Below are 24,031 nucleotides of genomic sequence, written 5' to 3'. Positions count from 1 at the left end.
CCATCTTCTACATCTCCTGGACCTAAGAGATGGTGTTAGCTCTGACTCTGACCCAAGTGATTCCTGCCACTTCCTCCTCTCTCACATCACCTCCCCTCACCCTCCATACTGCTAAAATCCCTCTCTGGCAGCTCATCATCTCTTGCCCCAATCAGTATAATTTTCCTACTCACATCCTGCCCTTACTGCCCTGGACAATCTAAATCATTGCTTGTGGCTCTGGCCGAATTACTCACCACTCCCCAGCCCTACCTCACACTCTTGGGACTCTGGCTTCCTGTCTCTTACTCCTCCATCTTCAAACCTGCAACCCCACCAACAGCTCTATTCTCAGTTTCTCCTGCTCCGCAGCCCCCTCCAACCCTTGAGCACCCCTTGGTTTCTCCTCCTCTTGCTTCTCCAGTGGTTTCTGTCTCTCTCTCAGTTTTGTTCCCTGGTTCACACCGTTCCATGTTTGGAGCAGTGCTTCTGGTCCCCCAAGCAACCTCTCTCTCTTTCAAAACCCACCCTAAAGCACTCTCCTGGAAAGGCTTCCTGCCCAGGGCTTCACTCCAAGAATCTCTCCCCACTCTACTATAGCTGGACTATAGTGACCACAGACATTGAGGGCCTCACCACTGGATGCCCCCCAGGAGCTGACTAGGTGCCTGAAGCTGGGCTACCAAGAACAGAGACAGCCAATGTCAATGGGTGCCTCAACTTGTGAAAACTGGGTGGCCTGTACTTAACCACAAGTAAAGGAACATCAACCTCAGGTTGGCTGTGCTGTGGGTCCTTGCCACTCCTTGAACTCAGGAAATGTAGCATTAGCAATGGTATCAAAGGCCACACTAGAATAAGCCTGGGCTGATGAGATGTGACCAGTGACCCAACCCCTCCCAGTGCGATTCTCTCTTCAGACTCCAAATTCTTAACCTTGTAAATAAGAAACACTTTCTGCCAGGCTGGGAGTTGTTCTAAGAAGGGCCATACTGGGTCAGACCAACGTTCCATCTAGTCCAGTATTCTGTCTTCCGACAGTGGCCTATGCTAGGTGCTTCGGAGGGAATGAACAGAACAGGCAATCATGAAGTGGTACATCCCCTCTCGCCCATTCCCACTTCTGACAGTCAGAGGCTAGGGACACCTGGAGCATGGGGTTGTCTCCCTGGCCATCTTAAGAACATAAGAACGGCCATACTGGGTCAGACCAAAGGTTCATCTAGCCCAGTATCCTATCTTCCGACAGTGACCAGTGCCAGATGAACATTACAGGAAATCATAGAATCATAGAATATTAGGGTTGGAAGGGACCTCAGGAGGTATCTAGTCCAACCCCTGCTCAAAGCAGGACCAACACCAACTAAATCATCCCAGGCAGGTCTTTGTCAAGCTGGGCCTTAAAAACCTCTAAGGATGGAGATTCCACCACCTCTCCAGGTAACCCATTCCAGTGCTTCACCACCCTCCTAGTGAAATAGTGTTTCCTAATATCCAACCTAGACCTCCCTGTAGCGAGGTGGTGTGGTGCCCCACCACCCTGCTGGGGGAAGAACCCCCCCAGACACCAAAGTGTGCAAAGCCAGTGGATCCTGTGCCTGCTCCCCAGAGGTCAAGGCGCAGGACAAGATGTATAAAAGCCCAAACGCACAGCTCAGTTAGTCGGCAGCCACCGGAGAGGCCAGATGCCTGTGGCCTGGCTCCAGCTTGGGAGACCCCAGCGATCTGCGGCCAACCCGAGGACTGGCCAGACCGGCCAATGCCTAAGGCTGACTAGTGCCTGGAGGAGTCGCCAAGCTTACCTGTCACCAGCTACCCAGAGGAGCTGCCAAGCCTACCCCTCGCTACCTACCCAGAGGAATCCATAGTGCTGGAACCCTCTGAGGACACCACCCAGACCCAGGTACCATACGAGGGGGAGTCTGGAAGTAGCCAAGGGGGCAGCCAAACTTAGTCTGGCTGCAGCACTGTCAGAGCCAATGACAGTGTGTTGCGGCCAGGATCCCCACTGACACAGGAGCGGGTCTTGTGCTGCTGCTATGGCCCCGGGCTGCGAGGCAGTGGAGTGGGTGGGCCTGCCTCATGGGTGGCAGTCTCCTCCTTTCCCAGGTCACTCTAAGCCAGGGTCTGGGTTTATATTGAACTATTTGCTCAGTCCCTGCCTGAGGGCCTGAGCTCCTGTCTGTTTGTTTGCTGCCCGCCCTGACCCAGGGCCTGGACTTATTTGTACTGCTGGCTAGGCCCTGCCTCAAGGTCTGGGCGATAGACTGGGTATTCCCCAACCCAGCAAAGAGGATGTAGCAAGGCGATGTGGTGCCCCACCATCCTGCAGGAGGTCAAGTCCCCTACACTCCCCCACTGCAATTTGAGACCATTATTCCTTGTTCTGTCATTTGCCACCACTGGGAACAGCCGAGCTCCATCCTTTTTGGAAACCCCCTTCAGGTAATTGAAAGCTGCTTTCAAATCCTGCTTCACTCTTCTCTTCTGCAGTCTAAACAATCCCAGTTACCTCAGCCTCTCCTCATAAGCCATGTGCTCCAACCCCCTAATCATCAAGTGATCCATCCCCTGTTGCCCATTTGCAGCTTCTGGCAAACGGAGGCTAAGGACATCATCCCTACCCGTCCTGGCTAATAGCCATTGATGGACCTACCATCCAGGAACTTATCTAGTTCTTTTTTGAACCTTGTTATAGTCTTTGCCTTCACAACATCCTCTGGCAAAGAGTTCCACAGGCTGACTGTGCATTGTGTGAAGAAATACTTCCTTTTGTTTGTGTTAAACCTGCTGCCTATTCATTTTATTTGCTGACCCCTAGACCTTGTGTTATGAGAAGGAGTAAATAACACTTCCTTATTTACTTTCTCCACACCAGTCATGATTTTATAGACCTCTATCATATCCCTCCTTAGTTGTCACTTTTCCTAGCTGAAAAGTCCCAGTCTTTTTAATCTCTCTTCATATGGAAGCTGTTCTATAGTTGAGTAGTTTTGTATCATCTGCAAATTTTGCCACCTCACTGTTTACCCCTTTTTCCAGATCATTTATGAATAAACTGAATAGGACTTGTTAATGTTGAGTTTATCAATTAATTCCAAAACCTCCTCTAGTGACACTTCAATCTGTGACAGTTCCTCAGGTATGCCATCTACAAAAGCCGGCTCAGGTTCGGGAATCTCCCTAACATCCTCAGCCGTGAAGACTGAAGCAAAGAATCCATTTAGTTTCTCCACAATGACTTTATCGTCTTTGAGCGCTCCTTTTGTATTTCGGTCGTTAAGGGGCCCCACTGGTTGTTTAGCAGGCTTCCTGCTTCTGTTGTACTTAAAAAACATTTTGTTATTACCTTTGGAGTGTTTGGCTAGCCTTTCTTCAAACTCCTCTTTGGCTTTTCTTATTACACTCTTGCACTTAATATGGCAATGTTTATGCTCCTTTCTATTTACCTCACTAGGATCTGACTTCCACTTTTTAAAGGAAGTCTTTTTATCTCTCACTGCTTCTTTTACATGGCTGTTAAGCCACGGTGGCTCTTTTTTAGTTCTTTTACTGTGTTTCTTAATTTGGGGTATACATTGAAGTTGGGCCTCTATTATAGTGTCTTTAAAAAGCAGCCATGCAGCTTGCAGGGATTTCACTTTAGTCACTGTACCTTTTAACTTTTGTTTAACTAACCCCCTCATTTTTGTATAGTTCCCTCTTTTGAAATTAAATGCCACAGTGTTGGGCTGTTGAGCTGTTCTTCCCCTCACAGGGATGTTGAATGCTATTGCATTATGGTCACTATTTGCAAGCGGTCCTGCTATAGTTACCTGTTGGACCAGCTCCTGCGCTCCACTCAGGATTAAATCTAGAGTTGCCTCTCCCCTTGTGGGTTCCCATACCAGCTGCTCCATAAAGCAGTCATTTAAAGTAACGAGAAATTTTATCTCTGCATTTCATCCTGAAGTGAAATGTTCCCAGTCAATATGGGCATAATTGAAATCCCCCACTATTATTGGGTTCTTAATTCTGATCGCCTCTCTAATCTCCCTTAGCATTTCATCATCACTATTACTGTCCTGGTCAGGTGGTCAATAATAGATCCCTAATGTTATATTCTTATTAGAGCATGACATTTCTATCCATAGAGACTCTACGGAACATGTGGATTTGCTTAAGATTTTTACTTCATTTGAATCTACATTTTCTTTCACAAATAGTGCCACTCCTCCCCCTGCACGACCTGTTCTGTCCTTCCGATATATTTTGTACCCCAGAATGATTGTGTCCCATTGATTGCTCTCAGTCCACCAGGGTTCTGTGATGCCTATTACATCAATATCCCTCTTTATCACAAGGCACTCTAGTTCACCCAGCTTATATTTAGACTTCTAGCATTTGTGTACAAGCACTTTAAAAACTTGTCCCTGTTTATTTGTCTGCCCTTTTCAGATGTGCCAGATTCTTTTTTATGTGACTGTTTATCATCTGATCCGACCCTTACATTATCCTCTTCCGTCCTCTGTTCCTGACTATAACCTGGAGATTCTCTATCAATAGACTCTCCTCTAAGAGAAGTCTTTGTCCGATCCACATGCTGCTCTGCAGCAATCGGCTTTCCCCCATCTCCTAGTTTAAAAACTGCTCTACAACCTTTTTGATGTTTAGTGCCAGCAGTCTGGTTCCCCTTTGGTTTAGGTGGAGCCCATCTCTTCTGTACAGGCTCCTCCCATCCCAAAATTTTCCCCAGTTCCTAATGAACGTAAACCCCGCCTCTCTACACCATCGTCTCATCCACGCATTGAGACTCTGAAGCTCTGCCTGCCTACCTGGCCTTGCGCGTGGAACTGGGAGCATTTCTGAGAATGCCACCATAGAAGTCCTGGATTTCAGTCTCTTCCCTAGCAGCCTAAATTTGGCTTCCAGGATGTCTCTCCTACCCTTCCCTATGTCATTGGTACCTACATGTACAATGACCACCGGCTCCTCCCCAGCACTACACATAAGTCTGTCTAGATGCCTCAAGAGATCCGCAATCTTCGCACCAGGCAGGCAAGTCACCATATAGTTCTCCCTGTCATCACAAACCCAGCTATCTATGTTTCTAATGATCGAATCTCCCATTACTAACATCTGCCTTTTCCTAGCAACTGGAGTTCCCTTCCCCAGAGAGGTAACCTCAGTGCAAGAGGCAACCCCAGCACCATCTGGAAGGAGGGTCCCACCTATGGGAAAGTTTCTCTCTGCTCCCATTGACTGCTCTGCTTCCCTGGGCCTTTTTTCCTCCTCAACAGCACAGTGGCTGTCTGGGCGGAGGTGGGACAATTCTACAGTGTCCCGGAAAGCCTCATCAACATACCTCTCTGCCTGTCTTGGCATTCACCCAAGAGTTCTGAAAGAACTCAAATGTGAAGTTGCAGAACTATTAACTATGGTTTGTAACCTGTCCTTTAAATTGGCTTCGGTACCCAATGACTGGAAGTTAGTTAATGTAAGGCCAATAATTAAAAAGGGCTCTAGAGGTGATCCCAGTAATTACAGACCGGTAAGTCTAACGTCGGTACTGGGCAAACTAGTTGAAACAATAGTTAAGAATAAAATTGTCAGACACATAGAAAAACGTAAACTGTTGAGTAATAGTCAACATGGTTTCTGTAAAGGGAAATCGTGTCTTACTAATCTATTAGAGTTCTTTGAAGGGGTCAACAAACATGTGGACAAGGGGGATCCAGTGGACATAGTGTACTTAGATTTCCAGAAAGCCTTTGACGAGCTCCCTCAGCAAAGACTCTTACGTAAATTAAGCTGTCATGGGATAAAAGGGACGATCCTTTCATGGATTGAGAACTGGTTAAAAGATAGGGAACAAAGGGTAGGAATTAATGGTAAATTCTCAGAATGGAGAGGGGTAACTAGTGGTGTTCCCCAAGGGTCAGTCCTAGGACCAATCTTATTCAATTTAGTCATAAATGATCTGGAGAAAGGGGTAAACAGTGAAGTGGCAAAGTTAAACTACTCAAGATAGTTAAGACCAAAGCAGATCATGAAGACCTTCAAAAAGATCTCACAAAACTAAGTGATTGGGCAACAAAATGGCAAATGAAATTTAATGTGAATAAATGTAAAGTAATGCACATTGGAAAAAATAACCCCAACTATACATACAATATGATGGGGACTAATTTAGCTACAATGAGTCAGGAAAAAGATCTTGGAGTCATCGTCGATAGTTCTCTGAAGATGTCCACACAGTGCGCAGAGGCAGTCAAAAAAGCAAACAGGACGTTAGGAATCATTAAAAAGGGGATAGAGAATAAGACTGAGAATATATTATTGCCCTTATATAAATCCATGGTACGCCCACATCTCGAATACTGTGTACAGATGTGGTCTTCTCAGCTCAGAAAAGATATACTGGTACTAGAAAAGGTTCAGAAAAGGGCAACTAAGATGATTAGGGGTTTGGAGAGGGTCCCATATGAGGAAAGATTAAAGAGGCTAGGACTCTTCAGCTTGGAAAAGAGGAGACTAAGGGGGGATATGATAGAGGTCTATAAAATCATGAGTGATGTGGAGAAAGTGGATAAGGAAAAGTTATTTACTTAGTCCCATAATACAAGAACTAGGGGTCACCAAATGAAATTAATAGGTAGCAGGTTTAAAACAAATAAAAGGAATTTCTGCTTCACGCAGCGCATAGTCAACTTGTGGAACTCCTTACCTGAGAAGGCTGTGAAGGCTGGGACTATAACAATGTTTAAAAGGGAACGGGATAAATTCATGGTGGCTAAGTCCATAAATGGCTATTAGCCAGGAAGGGTAAAGAATGGTGTCCCTAGCCTCTGTTCATCAGAGGATGGAGATGGATGGCAGGAGAGAGATCACTTGATCATTGCCTGTTAGGCTCACTCCTTCTGGGGCACCTGGCATTGGCCACTGTTGGAAGACAGATACTGGGCTAGATGGACCTTTGGTCTGACCCGGTACAGCCATTCTTATGTTCTTATGCCCCACTCCAAAGTACAAGGATTAAGAGCAGCTGAGGGAGGCTGGCGAGGTGGTTGGCCCATGTGTGGTTGGCTTAATCAGGCCACAGCTGGCCTCGATAAAAGGGCTGTGGGGACAGTAGACAGGAGTCCCATTCTATCCCTGGAGTGGGAAGAGCCTGGCTGCCTGGGAGCAAGGTACCTGAAGTGGAGCAGTGCTGGGGAAGGGCAAAGGGAGCTGGGAGATCAGCCTGGTAAACCAGCAGGCTGCAGAGCTTGTTAAAGGCCCAAGGCAGATACTGGGGCTAAAGAGGTGTAACCTGGGATTAGGCAGAGGCATGTGGTCCAACCCCCTTGCCAATGATGAGTGGCCATTACAGACTGCAGTCTGTCCCAGTGAATGGAGGCTAGATGATGACTGGCAGTAGCCACTGAGGCAAGGTGGGCTTAGAGGATCTGGGGTTCCCCTGGGAGGGGAGACCCAGAGCGTGGGGGTACTACTGGGGCAGAACCCAGAGGTAAAGGGACACTGGGGTCCGGGAGGGACACAGAGTTTGAGACAGGCGAGTCACCAGCCAGCAGAGGGAGCTCTGGAGCTGGAGTTGAGCTAATTCCCAAGACGACCAGCAGGAGGTGCCTCACCAGTGAGTCTCGCTGTGCTACAACTAGTCCAGGTACAGACCCCTGGGGGACACCGCTATTTACCTCTCTCCATTCTGAAAACTGACCATATATTTGTTTCCTATCTTTTAACCAGTTACTAATGCATGAGAGGACCTTCCCTCTTATCCCATGATAGCTTACTTTGCTTAAGAGCCTTTGGTGAGGGACTTTGTCAAAGGCTTTCTTTAAATCTAAGTACATTATATTTACTGGATCCTCCTTTTCCACATGATTGTTGATCCCCCTTAAGGGTTAAAATCCATTTGCATTTTATATAACAACCTGGTATGTGGATTGTGCCAGTTCTTTCTCAGACCCAAAGTCCAGAGTTTGGTCAAGAGACCAGAGGCCTAGCAAATAGTGATTAGCTAAGAGAAAGCTGGGTAAACAGATAATCCTGTTTTGCTAAAATAGGCCTGGTCAGGAAATTGCCAAGTATGGGAGCTAAGAACTAAATAATTGTGTCTTATTCAGAGTTTCAAATTGAACAAAAGATCCCTGTTCCTATTGTGTCAGTCTCTTCTGTAGGGAACATCCTTCCCACAGATCCAACCTTGAGTTTATGAAAAGTTGGCACATGTCAGTATAAGATATGGCAGCCTCCCACCTCCCTTCCCAAGGACCAGTGCCTGCCTTAAAACATAAAGAGGACAATCTTTATTGCCATATACGTTCACTGTTTCTTTGCTTTAACCCCTAGGAATGTACGCGTCGGACAATCAAAGGAGTTGCTCCATTCCTAGGGACCCCAAATCAGAATTCAACATATATATTTTGTACTAATAACATTTTATCAAAGTATTAATTAAATGTTAACTTGAGATCATGGGCGGAGACATTATGTAACCTTTTAACCATTGGCTAATGTGCTATCTTATCTTGCTGCAAAACCTATCCCGGGGTGTGGAACTGTCTACCCCTTCACTTTCACCCACCCATGGAAAATCTATATATTCTATTGTAATCCATTGTTTGACAATGTCTCTGAGCCTAATAAGCCAGGTGACACTCCGCCAGCGCTGTGTGTAATAAATGCCTATGCTTGACCTCTACATGCTGTGGATTTATGTCCTTCACCCCTCAAAGAATTCTAGTAGATTGGTGAGGCATGATTTCCCTTTACAAAAACCATGTTGACTTTTCCCAACAAATTACGTAAATCTATGTGTCTGACAATTTTGTTCTTTACTATAGGTTCAACCAGTTTGCCTGGTACTGAAGTCTAGGCTTACCGGCCTGTAATTGCCAGGATCGAGGCAATCCTGGATGGATGGTGTCACATTGGCTACTCTCCAGTCATCTGGTACAGGAGCTGATTTAAGTGATAGGTTACATACCACAGTTAGTAGTTCTGCAATTTCATATCTGAGTTCCTTCAGAACTCTTGGGTGAATCTCATCTGGGCCTAGTGACTTACTACTGTTTAATTTATGAAAGGATATGAATGTATAAGCACTTTGATGGCACCCCTCCTGAGGGGATTGAAGGGTCCCAGCATGTATAGGGCCGGGGTTGTGCTGAACCGGAAGATTGCTTTTCCTTTGTTTAGGACGATGAATGTCTGAAAAACAAAGAGAGAAGGAAGATTCATTATTCCCTTCTCACAACACACACACAAGCCAATCAAACAAAAACATAAGGCTACCCCAAGCAGAGCTTTTATGTCTAAAATTAAGTCAACAGCTCCATGAATCTCACTATGGACTATGCTATTGCTAATACATTTCACTGAATGGTGCTCAGATCCTAGGTGATAGGCAGAAGAATAAAACCTTAAGATAGAATGCTAGATGTTGGTGGATATCTGAATGATCGGCGTATAGCTTTAGCTTCAACTGATTATTAACATGGATTCTAGTGGTGTCATCTATAGGTCATGTAAAAATCAAGTTTCCACAATAGCTTCATGTTTTAGGACAGGGGTAGGCAACCTATGGCACGGGTGCTGAAGGAGGCATGCGAGCTGATTTTTAGTGGCACTCACACTGCCTGGGTCCTGGCCACTGGTCTGGGGGGCTCTGCATTTTAATTTAATTTTAAATTAAGCTTCTTTAAACTTTTAAAAAATCTTATTTACTTTACAAACAACAGTAGTTTAGTTATATATTATAGACTTATAGAAAGAGACCTTCTAAAAATGTTAATGTATTACCGGCATGTGAAACCTTAAATTAGAGTGAATGAATGAAGATTCGGCACAGCACTTCCGAAAGGTTGCTGACCCCTGTTTTAGGATGTTCATAATTTTTGAGATCTCCAGAGATGAAATTTTTCATACTTGGTCTCTTTTCAAACAAGAATATTGGCTCGTGCTAATGAGAATCAATGGTAATGCCTGTTGCTTAAGCAGGGCTATATTAGCATAATTTAGCTGGTATTGAGTAGTTCAAATGTCAAACTACTTCTACTGTGAAAAATGTCTTTATATAAAAAATATTGAGGAAGTTTCCACATTTATTATGTCTCAATGATGCCAGTTCAAATGAGCTGTTTACATATTAAAAGTTGTTGTTTTTTCTAGCTGCTGGCCTTGCAAACTCAACCTGGGATCTGAGAGTCAAGCTGGGTTCTTCAAGGCCCACTCTAGCTTTAGGCAAACTAAGCAGTTACCCAGGGTGGCAGATTTTTGGAAGAAGTGATTTTTTGAGCAGCGTTCGGGCAGTGTGCTCCTGGCCACAACACTCTCTCAAATTTGGCCCAGATGCTCCTCTATAATGGCAGCAGGGAAGGTTGAGGGGCCAAGGGCAGCACCTGTGTCCTCCCCTCCCACCTTCTTCAGGTTCTCAAAAGTGGGTGGGGGGCAGTGGCCCTTGGTGCCCCCTGACACCAGTGCCTACAAAGAGGGGGGTGGCACACTGAAGTTTTGCCTAGGGTGGCAGATTGTCTTGAGTGGTCTCTGGGGTTCCTTCCGTCTTGCTCTTCACCTCCAGTAATAAAGAATGTGTGCATCAAATTCCACTGTCAGTGACATCTGTGCACCTTGTTAGCCTCCCGGCCATCTATTTCCCATGAAGGACAATATAATAGCATGTCAGTTTTTCTACAACCCAGATACAGGTGGGCAGCACCTTACTGTGCTGGAGGCTACTCAGTGTGTGCCAGGCAAGGAGAACCCATGAAAATCATTCACAGAGCTGGTCAAATATCAGAAAAAACTAGTCATAGATTTTAAGGCCAGACGGGATCATTATGACCCTCTAGTCTGACCTCCTGCTGGACACAGGCCAGAGAACCTCGCCCAGTAATTTCTTCAGCAAGCCCTTAAATTCTGTCTGAGCTATTCATGGAAGTCTGGCATGTAAATAGGGAAGTTTATGGAAGATGACACCAGCAGTGGTAGAATCTGGAGTGGCAGCAGCAGAATAAGGGGTAAAGTCATAGCCTCAGAAGCCTGCTCCAGGTCTCAGATCTTCACTGTTAATTTTTGGTGGAGCAGAACATTGTGTGGAGGTGAAGGGCAGGAGCTGGTTACTGGGAGAGCCATTAGGATCCTGCTGGGCGTTAGGAGCAGAGGTGGATTAAGGTCTCCTGGGGCCCTGTGCCAGAGCAAGTGGGCGGGCCCCGGTGCTGAAACCTTTGCCCTGCCCCACTCCTTCTGCCTGCGGCCCCACCCCCGTTCCTCCCCTTTACTGGTGGCCCTGCCCACAGCCCCACTCCTTTCTGTCCCTTCCCCTGGGGCCTGGCCCTGTTCCATCCATGGCCCCATCCCATTCTGCCCCTTCTCCCACAGCCCTGTCCCCACTCTACCCCCTTCCCTTGTGGCCCCAGCCCCGTTTTGCCCATAGTCCCTCCTCATTCTGCCCCCCTCGCAGCCCCACCCCCCATTCACTCCTTTCTGCCCCCCTGCACTGCGGGTCCTGAGACTGAAGAAGATCTGTCCCCCCACCAGGGCTCCAAGGCTACAGCAGGGAGTGAGAGCTCCTCCTGTCCCGGGGCTGCAGCTGGGGTCCGGGTGCTGGGGCTTCCCCTTCCCACCCCATGGCTTTTGCGAGGGCTCTGGGCTTCTGCCATCCCATGGCATATTTCTGCTGGGTTGCCCATTTTTCGGGGCCCCTGGGCACGGATCCCGTGGACCCATTGGATAATCCACCACTGGACAGGAGGGCCTGTGATGCTGGCAGGCCAGGCACCAGCTCTTGCCAAAGCTTTAGGCCTCAGCTGAGCACTGACAAATTCATTGGTGGAAACCAGTCTGTTTCCCCTGTGTGTTAGGGCTTGTCTACACTGGCACTTTCCAGCACTGCAACTTTCTCGCTCAGGGCTGTGAAAAAACACACCCTGAGCACAGCAAGTTTTAGCGCTGGAAAGTGCCAGTGTAAACAGTGCACCAGTGCTGGTAGCTACACCCCAATGGAGGTGGTTCTTTCAGAGTGCTGGGAGAGCTCTGCCGCAACTGCAAAACCCACGTTAACATTGCCGTGTAGACTAGCCCTTTGTGTGGTTGAGATGGGTATTGCTGGATTTATAACCACGTGTTTAGTGTTTAGACTTTCTGAAATGCTAGTAAGCTGATGCATGCATTAGTCTCGCAATTTCTTTACCACATGCTCAGGGATGGCTCTAGGCACCAGCAAACCAAGGGAGTTGCACTCCTGGAGGTGATTTTTTTTTTTGCTTGGGGTGGCAAAAAATCTAGAGCTGGCCCTGCACATGCTATGCAGTAATATTTAACATTTTGCTTTGCCACTGTAAAGAATGTTTGCTCTGAAACTGTGAACTCAGCGATGAGAGATCATCTCCTCCTCATCAAGAAGGCTGATCAAAACTAAATGGGCCATTATGGGACATCACAATACAAAGACTTTGTTAATTGCCCCCTTACATCCTGGAAGAGGCTATGTAAAAAAGGGCTCATCCCATCAGCTTGAATTTTGAAAGAAGAGAAATAAAAATAGCTGACCAAGAAAGTTTATCATTTCTTTTGCTCCTTGAGTATCACAGGGCTGGAGCTACAAACCAGAAGCAGAGATCCCCAGGGTCAATCTGGGTTAGCCCTAAAAGACATTCGCTGCTGACAGGTTTCAGAGTAGCAGCCATGTTAGTCTGTATCCACAAAAAGAACGAGCAGCACTTGTGGCACCTTAGAGACTAACAAATTTATTTGAGCCAGGGCCGCCCAGAGGTGGGGGGCAAGTGGGGCAATTTGCCCCAGGCCCCGGGCCCCGCGAGCCACTCCGGGTTTTCGGCGGCACTTCAGCAGCAGGCCCTTCACTCACTCCGGGTCTTCGGCGGAGGGGCCTTCAGTGCAGCCAAAGACTCAGAGCGAGTGAAGGACCAGCCGCTGAAGTGCTGCCGAAGTCTCAGAGCGCTGCCCGGTGAGTACAAGCACCACAAGCGGCGGGAAAAAAAGAAGGAAGAAAATGAGGAAAAAAAGCCACTATCGGCAACATTTAGGCTGCTCTACTGCAGCTGCTTCATTCGTCAGCGGGTCCTTCCCTCCAAGAGGGACCCACCTCTGAACTGCTGCTGAAGACCCAGCCCTGCCCCAGGCCCCCTGAATCCTCTTGGTGGCCCTGATTTGCGCATAAACTTTCATGGGCTAAAACTCACTTCATCAGATGCATGCAGTGGAAAATACAGTAGGAAGAGATATATATATATACACAGAGGACATAAAAAATGTGTGTTGCCATACTAACTATAATGAGAGTGATCAGTTAAGGTGGGCTATTATCAGTAGGAGAAAAAAAAACTTTTGTAGTGTTGATTAGGATGGCCCATTTCCAACAGTTGACAAGAAGGTGTGAGTAACAGTAAGTGGAAAAATTAACATGGAGAAATAGGTTTTACTTTGTGTAATGACTCATCTACTCCCAGTCTTTATTCAAGCCTAATTTAATGGTGCAAATTAATTCCAGTTCTGCAGTTTCTTGCTGGAGTCTGTTTTTGAAGTTTTTTTGTTGGAGTATTGTGACTTTGAGTTCTGTAATCGAGTGACCAGGGAGACTGAAGTGTTCTCCAACTGGCTTTTGAATGTTATAATTCTTGATGTCTGATTTGTGTCCATTTATTCTTTTGCATAAAGATGGCATGATGGCATATATCACATTGGTAGATGTGAAGGTGAACGAGCCTCTGATAGTGTGGCTGATGTGGTTAGGTTCTATGATGGTGTCCCCTGAATAGATATGTGGACAGAGTTGACAATGGGTTTTGTTGCAAGGATAGGTTCCTGGGTTAGTGTTTTTGTTGTGAGTATTTGCTTCAGGTTGTGGGGCTGTCTGTAACTGAGGACTGGCCTGTCTCCCAAGATCTGTGAGAGTGAGGGATCATCCTTCAGGATAGGTTGTAGATCCCTGATGATGCACTGCAGAGTTTTAGTTGGGGTCTGAAGGTGACAGCTAGTGGCATTCTGTTACTTTCTTTCAGGGCCGACTCTACAGTTTTTGCCGCCCCAAGCAGCGTACCGAATTGCCGCCACAGAGGGTGGGGGCAGTCCGTGTGCCCTTAGGGCAGCAGGCATGTTTCCGCGGCTGTGGCAATTCAGCGGCAGCCTCTATGTTTAGCTGAAGCCGCTGCGGATAGCTAAACATAGAAGCTGCTGCCGAATTGCTGCCCCCATGGAAAGGTGCCTACAGCCCTACGGGCACACAGACTGCCCCCACTGTCTGCAGCAGCAATTCGGCGCCTGCTTGGGGGCAAAACAACAGGGACTGCCACCCCTTGCAGGTTGCCGTCCCAAGCACCAGCTTGGAATGCTGGTGCCTGGAGCCAGCCCTGCTTTCTTTGTTGGCCCTGTCCTGTAGTAGATGACTTTTGGGTACTCTTCTGGCTCTGTCCATCTGTTTCTTCACTTCAGCAGGTGGATATGTAGTTGTAAGAATTCTTGATAGAGATCTTGTAGGTGTTTGTCTCTGTCTGAGGGGTTGGAGCAAATGCAGTTGTATCTTAGAGCTTGGCTGTAGACAATGGATCATGCGGTGTGGTCTGGATGAAAGCTGGAGGCATGTAGGGAAATATAGTGGTCAGTAAGTTTCTGGTATAGGGTGGTGTTTATGTGACCATTGCTTATTAGCACTGTAGTGTTCAGGAAGTGGATCTCTTGTGTGGACTGGTCCAGGCTCAGGTTGATGATAGGATGGAAATTGTTGAAATCATGGTGGAATTCCTCAAGGGCTTCTTTTCCATGGGTTCAGATGATGAAGATGTTATCAATGTAGTGCAAGTAGAGTAGGGACATTAGGGGACGAGAGCTGAGGAAGCGTTGTTCTAAGTAAGCCATAAAACTGTTGGCATATTGAGGGGCCATGCAGGTACCCATAGCAGTGCCGCTGACTTGAAGGTATACATTGTCCCCAAATGTGAAATAGTTTTGGGTGAGGACAAAGTCACAAAGTTCAGTCACCAGGTTTGCTGTGACTTTATTGGGGATACTGTTCCTGATGGCTTGTAGTCCATCTTTGTGTGGAATGTTGGTGTAGAGGGCTTCTACCTCCATAGTGGCCAGGATGGCATTTTCTGGAAGATCACCAAAGGATTGTAGTTTCCTCCGGAACTCAGTGGTGTCTTGAGGATAGCTAGGAGTGCTGGTAGCATAGGGCCTGAGGAGAGAGTCCACATAGCCAGACAATCCTGCTGTCAGGGTGCCAATGCCTCAGATGATGGGGCATCCAGGATTTCCAGGTTTATGGATCTTGGGTAACAGATAGAATACCCTTGGTCGGGGTTCTAGGGGTGTGTTTGTGCAGATTTGTTCTTGTGCTTTTTCAGGGAGTTTCTTGAGCAGATGGTGTAGTTTCTTTTGCAGTTCTGTCACCTTTTGGGACCACAGAGTGTAACTCATCAGTGTACATATGTTTGCTTGCTTTAACCATGTAATAACTCTCATTTCTTTTCTTTGTTAGTAAGCCCTTAGATAGCTTATGATAGGATTGGCCACAAGTGTTGTCTTTGGTATGAAATGGGAGGTACAAATTGACCTGGAGTAAGTGACTGAGTATTTTGTGAGCTCTGGTTTATAGCACCCAACTATCACTAAGCCCAACTTGCCTGAGTGGCAAGATAGACTGGATCGCCCAAGGGGACAGGTAAGACTGTAATAGTACTTTAGGAGGTCACACTTGTTACTGGGTTGGTGAAATCTAATTATAGAACATAAAACCAGTTTGGGGTGTCTGCCCTGCTCCTTGACAGGTTGGCACTCGCAGAGGTCAGCCACTCCCAACAGCATGACAGGGTCATAGCATGGAGGGGCTGAGTGGACCATTAAGAGGGTTGGGAGAAAATCATACAAAATGGAAGGGGCAAAAATACCTTGTGCCCAGTTGTCTTCCCACCGGTATCTTTTGTCTGTGTGGTGCGATGTTGTTACACTTGGGAGCTCCCAGGGAACAAGGGCCCTGACATACTATAGATCTGTAAAGTGCCTAGAACCCTGAGAGCTCTAAATTAAAACTAGGGCTGGTCAGACATTTTCCTTCTAAACTGCTTCTAGATGGAAAATTGGGTCTTCAACAAAATGATTTTTTTTTCATAACAAGTGTCCACTTCAGTGGAAAATTTTGACTTCTTTCTAAAAAAGCCAAGCATACAGAAACTGAAAAGTTAACATCCAAAATTCGCCACAATGCTTCATGGGAGTTGTAGTCCAGGTGCTTCATACCCCAATTCTGCCCTATGAGCCAGGCTTCCTAGTCGGACTTCATCTCCCATGATGCACTGAAGTCACTCAGCAAGACGGGAGTCAATCGCTGACAAAAACTATATATAAGAACAATTCTGCCTTATATTCAGGAGATGGTGTAAATATTGCACCATTCACTGTTAGCTGCTATTTCCTGTCACAGTTTAGAGGATCCATTTGGAGATGCGGCTAAAAGTGTGGTTGCTTCTTCAAAGCAGATCTAAATTCCTTTGCTGTGGAGATCCAGTCGGATATTTCGGGAGGTCTCTCATAAACTTTTCCAGAGTTTCTTGATTTTATCCTGGGTCAGACACATTACAAATCAGCCTCACTCCTGCTGTTTCTTCCCTTCTGGTCATAAAACCAAGAAATGCAAAGAAACTAGCCACACCATATGCCACACAAATCAGTTAAGGGGACTTACTAAAACAAGATACCATGGCTTAAGAGATGGCTCAGAGAACATGCTGTGATGGGTGCTGGAGAATGTGACACAGAACATAGAGAACGTACCAAGCCACGCCAGACTAAGGGAATTCTCCTCTCTATAGAATTAATTAAAAATTCCTTGGACTCTTCAGAAAATATTCTGAATGCAAGGGACCATGTCCAGAAAGTCCAGTTCACTCAGCGTCACTAAGAACAGCCACAAGCAAACAGCAGAACTATCCAACAGCTTTATGAGAAACTCAGAAACTACACCAGCCCTATGGATTCGATCGCATGTGGAACAGGCCTTTATGCAAGATGTAGTATTTAGCAAGTGATGGACAAATGGGCAGTTTCTTTTAGGTGGGGAAAAGCTGATGATATTCACCATGATTTTATCGTGACTCTCACAATATTTGATGTTTTACTTCAAGCCTCAGCTCCTGAAGACAGTCATGGGAGAATCTAGCCCTCATGGCTGCAGAGAAAAGCTTGAAAATGTGACACAAATGCACCCCAAAATGCTCAAAAAACAGACAGCAATGAAAAAGACCCCAGATTTATTATATTTTTTTTAAATCTCATGACTTTTTCAGTCCTGAATCACATTTTTTGAAAGTCTAGCAACTTAGGACTTCAAATATTTTCAGGCTGTCTAGGGGCCTGCCTGGACTTTGGCATAAGTTAGAGCCTCAAAACATCTCTAGCTCATGTTCTGGCTAAAATGGCTGAGAAAAATTGGGAGTGCGTCACACAGCACACACCCCATGCCAGGAGTGGGACATGGGAAGGAATCGGGGGAATGGTTTGGGGGTTTTGTTGCATTCTGCAGCGTTCTGCAAAAGAGTCTTGATGATATAAATAGCCACAGCTCTGCCTTGTATGCCAGAATACTTTGCAGCCAAACAAAGGAGAAAATTGATAACATTATTTATTTCCAGTCGTGCCCACAATGTGCTTTCTAATCCGAAAAGAAGGTAGATCCCTGCCCAAGCTCGCTATCTAAAGACAAACAGACACAGTCAAGGGAAGGAGGACAACGTTAAGATATGGCCAAGACAAGGTCAAGAGAAGCATTAGCTACAGTGTTTCAGTGGCGTGAAGTGTGTGGGAACCATTTTGTGGGAGATACACTCAAGACAACAGTTAGTTGGCATGTTTTTTGAGTTTAAAGTTGAAGAGAATTACAAAGATGGGGCAGTAGTCGAAGAGTTCAAGCTGACAGCAGAGCAGAGACTCTTTGAGAATAGGGAATCTGGAGAATGCTTGCATTGCAAAGGAAAGGAGCCGGAGGTCAGCATAAAAGATCTGGAACCAGCGGAAATGGGAGAAGAGGAGTCCAATGTCTCACCTGCTCCCTTGGCAATGATTGGAGGTGTGAGATGTGTAATAATGAAAAACACCATGATTGTGCACAGTTGACAGGGCTGTGTCAGCTGGGGGGGTGCCATGTTTCTGTGAGTGCAAGGACATGGGGAAAGAGTTGAAAGTGCTGTGAGAGTGGTGGTTCTTTTCAAGATAGCATGGGCAGAGCAGGGGTAGCAGGAAAAGCAGAATGGTCCTGACTCATGATCTTTGAAAGTCTTTGTCTGGCAATACTGGAGAATGGAGGAGTTACGCAGCCTGCATCTTCTCCATAGTGGGATGAAATGTTATGTGGGGGCAAAAGTTCCATTCTAGAGGTGCCATATGATAATCTAGAACTGATGAAAAGTATTATGTGCTGTCACAGATGGATATTTATAGTTAAATTAGCTCGTTCAGTGACCCCATCACTGTTAATGGTGTTACATGGATGGATGGTTGGTGAAGCCTTGGAGAGGCAGCCAGACATACAAGGGCTCATCCAAACCTAGAGCAAGTTGAAAAAATGTCGACATAACAATTTTCCACTGAAACATGCAGTTTTGTCAAAATTCTAATGTGTTGTGGGAATGTGTTGGTTTTAACAAAAATGTTGATGTGAAAGAGTCAATATTTTGTTTCAAAGGTGTCCTATTTATTTATTTCATTTAGATTATTTATACAATAGTAAAATAATAATTGTAATATTATATTTATATATATTTAATATTGTGTTTATATAACATAAATCAAAATGAAATGAAAAGTTTCAACACCATTGAAATGGAATGTTTTGGTGGTCCTGAATCAAATTGTTTTTGCAATTTTTGGTTCATGGAAAACTTTCAAGTTCTGGCTTTTTGTTCTGATCCAGAACAACATTTTTGGTAAATGTCTTGATTTTCTGCAGACGGGAAATTCTAGTTTGTGACCAGCTCTTTCCAAAGCCTTGTCATTACTCAGACTCTTACACCATCCATGGCATCAGCTTGTGCCCCCGCTCACATTTTTGAGGCATCCCCAATCCAATGGGCAGCTTCAAAACAAACTTGTAGTAGCTCAGTGGTGAGATGCATGCAGCAGGCTCAGAACATGTGGTGGGGGAGCTCCCAGCAGCTAGATTTCCAATGCCAGGCACTGATTCCGTGAGAGCCCCTGAAGATTATGTGGAGTGACCTAGAGCAAATGCCTATCAACTTTGCCTGCTCCAGAAGGTGGAAATGTGGCAGAAAAGGCACAAATCAGATTCTGCCATTTAGAGATGGGGCCACGGTGCAAACTTTGGATTTGGACCCGGGTTTGGATTCTGGATGTCCCAAAGCTCTGTGGTTTTGGGAGCAGGGCCGGCTCTAGGCACCAGGACACGGTCACCTCCCAGCAGGGCCAGTGAATGTGGCCAGGGGGCAGGACCAGGGCTGGCTCTGGCTTTTTTGCTGCCCCAAGCAAAAAAAAAAAAAAAAAAAAGGGGGCAGGGCCACCGGAGCAGCAAAGCGTGGGAGGGGGGAACACAGTGTGGCTGGAGCGGCAAAGGGAGGGGGAACAACACAAAAATGGCACGGCTGGAGCGGCAAAGCTGGGGGGCAGCACAATTTCAGGGGTGGCATTCTGGCAGCCTTTTTTTCTCTTCAGCAGTTGTGCTCCCGGAGGACTTTATTTTTGGCTTAAGGAGGCAAAAAACCTAGAGCCGGCCCTGTTTGGGAGCTGGGATTTTGGGTTAATCCACAGCAAAGAGCCATTGGCAGGATTTGGCTCCATTCTGGGTTTGGGGGAGAGCTGGGCAAATAATGAATTTTTTGGATCGCTGGCAATTCACAAAAGTAATTTTTTAAAAAGTTTCATTTCAGGCTGTTCCATCTTTTACAGATAAACAGTTACCAGGGCTTGGCAGCCCCTGGCCTGAGCAGTTTGGGTAGGACCCATCTCTCTGAGAAGGTGGCTGTCTGTCCCACAGCCCATTCTCAGCAGGGTCTGGCTCCTACTTTCGTACCTTTTTATCACTGTAGAAGGGGTCTAGGTCTTCCAGGGGCACCCCGATGAGTTCTGGAGGCAGGTCCCCGTAAATGCGCGGGAGGGGTTTCCCAGCTTCCAAATTGCTGCTGGCCTTCAGCTCTTCTTCCTCAGTCACTTCCACATGCTGCCGTTTGCTCTTGAGTGCTTCTGCCTCAGCAATCCGCTGCTCTATGGCAGCGAGGGACTCGCGGGTGAATGGGCGCAGATTATCGGGACCGGGTACATGTGGCGGGATTGCCATCTTCTCATTCTGCTCTCAGAAACCCTCTGCCTGGCCTCTTGGCAAGGGGAAAACCTGAAACGACAGAAAGGAACAGGTCTGTTTCACACTACATCAATTTCACGTGCAGCTGAGTTTCCTCCTTCTGGGGTGTGATCCAGAATGTGACGTTCTTGTCTCCTTGAGGCGTGTGACTGCCGCCGAGTGCTGATTTCGAATCCTACCAGAGCGTGTAACTGACAGCAGAATCCAGCTGCTAGTTCTGCACTATCATAGAGCTATGGTCAGTAACATGATGTACTATGCACTTTTACATCTGCGTAACCGGTTAGTGTACATTCTGTGTCCCTCTCTGTGCCCAATCCACAGAGGATAAGAGTCTGTTACCACTCCATTTAGTGAGCATGGCTTTTTTGCTCCACCTGTAGCACCTCAGGCTTTAGTTCTAGAGATCCCCAGTTCGATCCTTGGTCTGGCAACCATCACACATGCATTTCCTCAAGGTGCTCTAGGAGTTGATCTGCTAATGATCTCTGGAATCAACTTGGACATTTATAAATAAATCTTTAAAACTGAGCTCAATATGTTAAATAAACCACTCCTAACATCTGTCCCTCCCTCGTCCCCTCCACTCACTCAATACACTGCTAGCTGCCATGACCCTTGGACTTAGCTTTCAGTCCTTGTGGCACTGTTCGGATCCAAGTTATTGTTGTTTATATATTAGGGAACTAGACCTCAATCAAGGATCAGCACCCCACGATACCAGGCACGGCACAGACCCATAACAAACACAGACCCTGCTTCGGGCTGGATCCCGCAGGCACATAGGTGGAGACACACAGATTCATAGATCCCAGGGCCAGAAAGGAGCACTGTGATCATCTTGTCTGACTTCCTGTATAACACAGGCCTCAGAACTTTGCGAGAATAATTCCCAGAGCAGATCTTTCAGAAAAACATCTAGTCTTGACTTTAAAATTGCCAGTGACAGTGAATCCACCACAACCCTTGGGAAATTGTTCCAATGGTTAATTACCCTCCCTGTTAAACATTTACACCTTATTTCCAGTCTGAATCCATCTAGCTTCAACTTCCACCCACTGGATTGTGTTAGACCTTCCTCTGCTACATTAAAGAGCCCCTTATTAAATATTTGTTCCCCATGTAGATATTTACAAACTGAAATCAAGTCACCTAGTATCCTGCTCTTTGTTAAGCTAAATAGATTGAGTTCTTTGGGTAAGTAAAAGACCTGTGGCATGGCTGCGGCTGGCCTGAGTCAGTTGGCTCGGGCTGTGGGGCTAAACATTGCAGTGTAGATATGCAGGCTCAGGCTGGAGCCCTGGCACTGGGCCCCTCCTCCCTTGCGGGGTCTCAAAGTTCAGGCTCTGGTCCAAGCCCAAACATCTACATCACAATTAAACAGCCCCATAACCTGATCCCCGTGAGTCCAAGTCAGCTGACCCAGGCCATCCGAGGGTGTTTAATCGATGTGTAGACGTACCCCTTGAGTCTGTTACTACAAGGCAGGTTTTCTAATCCTTCAATCATTCTCATGGCTCTTCTCTGAACCCCTTCCAATCTATCAACATCCCTCTTGAATTGTGAGTTCACAATATATTCAAGATAATGAACAATGAAATGAACAGGCTGGTCCCAGCTGGTCAATGAACAAATGTGGCCTGAAAGATCTTGTTTGAGATCATCAAGCTAAAGATCTATGGTGTTTCTTTTATGACACCCTGCCCGTCCTGTGCTTTCTGCACACGCGATTAGAAATAAAGACAACAATTAGCAGCAATATCCTGCTTTACCAAACACTTCCAAATCTCTGCATGGCTGTGTGGTCCAGCCCCACCCAACTAGCCACTTCCCCACGCCCTCTGTGAGGCTGGGATCTGCAACGCGCGAATCGAAGGTCAATGGGTTCAGACTCTGATGACCAATGAGAAAAGACCAGTCAAGGAGCCCACATACATCCTTCTTCCAGCCCCTTCACACTATTACCTCATGCGTATCTACCACTATAACTTCATCCCGAATCATTTATTTTGACCGCCTTCCCTTCAGTCACCTGTTCTATAGTATTCACTTAAAAAAGCTGAGCAAGTTCTCCTGACGTGGTGTCTTCTTTACAAGCCATCAGCCTCTTGGTGTTTGCAGCCCCCCGCCCCACCATCTGCTCCATTATTTTATTAGTGATTTTAGATGACACAGCCCATATGCCGCTTCGGAGTGCTCTGCTCCAAGGACAGCAGGATATGCAGCCACCTGCTCTGGGGGCTAGGAGACCAGATCCCAGGGATCCTGCAAAAGCCAGAGAATTTCAAAGGTGGCCTTATGGATTCATGTCTTGAAGACTAAAGCACAAGTGCAAACTGGGAACTAGGAAACACCCACTGCTCTGCTTTGACCTCAGCAGGCAACTGTAAAATGACCTTCTGCTTAGCAAGAGGGTGTTTACCACCCTGTAGCTTCCCCTGGAGGGAGAAGGCAATCTGAGACCACTTCACCCGCCTACAGCCCTCTTGTCTGGTGAAGCAGAGAGAGGCCAGGTTTCAAGGCATATTCTGAAAGGGGAACAGAGCTGTTTACTTCTTCCCCAGTGCTGCCTCTGATATGTTAAATCAGGTCCCTGAATTCTGCCCTGGGATGGGAGTGCTGTGGTCTGCCCATTTCAGCTGAATTGCTTCCATTTTGTGCTCTGCAAATTGTGCATAGAAACAACGAAGTACCATACAGGAGGGGAGTTTTAACAAGGAGGGTAACTGACCATTGGAACAACTCATCTAGAGATGTTGTGGCTCCTCCATCACTTGTACCGAGCCTGATGTGATGATGCAAGACCAGAAGTACTAACTCTTAAACTGCCACCTAGGCTTCGGAGTAGGAGAGCGTTAAGCTACTGATATTTTTGGCACAGTTCTCAGCACTTTGTTTCAAAGACTGCACTCTTGATAAGGTTTATTGAATTGGTTCTTGACAAATTCAAAGTAAAGGATCTGCAGACCCTTCACTCTGGCACTGCCTGGATCCACTGTTCTGTTCTTTATGGGCCAGGCCCTCAGCTGGTACAACTTGGCACATCTCACATCTAATTCCGTTCTACTGTGGTTGTTTAGATGATGATGAGTAAATTAGATGAGTGACTTAGGCATCTAAGTGCTATTGAAAGTCAATGGAACACAGGCTTCTAAATCATGGAGGTGGCTTTGAAAATTTTGTCCCAAGCCACATACGGATGCACCAGGATAACTGGAGGACACTGGAGGACATAAGATGTAGTTTTGCAGTAAAGCATCCATGGATCAAGCTTGTATAAATCCTGTAGCCCCTGTACACTAGAACCAGACAAATAATGGAATTTTCAGCTCACTAGCAACTCCAAAATCGAAGAAATTAACTCTGGTGCCAGGTTGAACTGAATTTTTTTTTTTTTAATTTTCAGTAAATCAAGACGTTGAAAAAATATCACGATGGGTCAAAATGAAACATTTTGGTTTGACCCAACTCGAAATAGTTCATTTAGATTTCGGATATTTTGACAAAAGCAATGGCAGTCTAAAGTCTCGAGCTGGAAGTGGCAGCCTCCCTTATAACCATTAGCCCGGTGGTTAGGGCAGAGCTGAATTACCTCATCTTGGGACTCCAGACAAGCATTCACTGCTGGGCCCCTACCTTCCCCTATGTATAACAACAAACAAAATCCCATGCACTGCTAAAGACCAGGGACCGAATGGCTAGGCAACAGCTCTGCAGAAAAGGACCTAGGGGTTACAGTGGACGAGA

General features: G+C 46.3%; 1 protein-coding gene across 2 annotated transcripts in view; it reads right to left on the bottom strand.

Moving 5' to 3' along the window:
• Nucleotides 1-24,031, bottom strand: part of SCN4A (sodium voltage-gated channel alpha subunit 4) — a 171,853-nt gene that overhangs the window by 100,141 nt on the left and 47,681 nt on the right. For both annotated transcript variants that reach the window (XM_050935059.1, XM_050935058.1), the window contains exons 2-3: nucleotides 19,997-20,314; nucleotides 9,056-9,174 (exon numbers count right to left, since the gene is read on the bottom strand). In XM_050935059.1, coding sequence (XP_050791016.1) covers nucleotides 9,056-9,174; nucleotides 19,997-20,260 — 383 coding nt within the window. In that variant the 5' untranslated portion in view covers nucleotides 20,261-20,314. The remainder of the gene's footprint in view (nucleotides 1-9,055; nucleotides 9,175-19,996; nucleotides 20,315-24,031) is intronic.

The sequence above is a fragment of the Gopherus flavomarginatus genome, chromosome 25, assembly GCF_025201925.1.
Source record: "Gopherus flavomarginatus isolate rGopFla2 chromosome 25, rGopFla2.mat.asm, whole genome shotgun sequence".
Lineage (NCBI taxonomy): Eukaryota > Metazoa > Chordata > Testudines > Testudinidae > Gopherus > Gopherus flavomarginatus.
The sequence above is the reverse complement of the archived record's forward strand: the minus strand, read 5'-3'. Positions and strand labels throughout refer to the sequence as shown.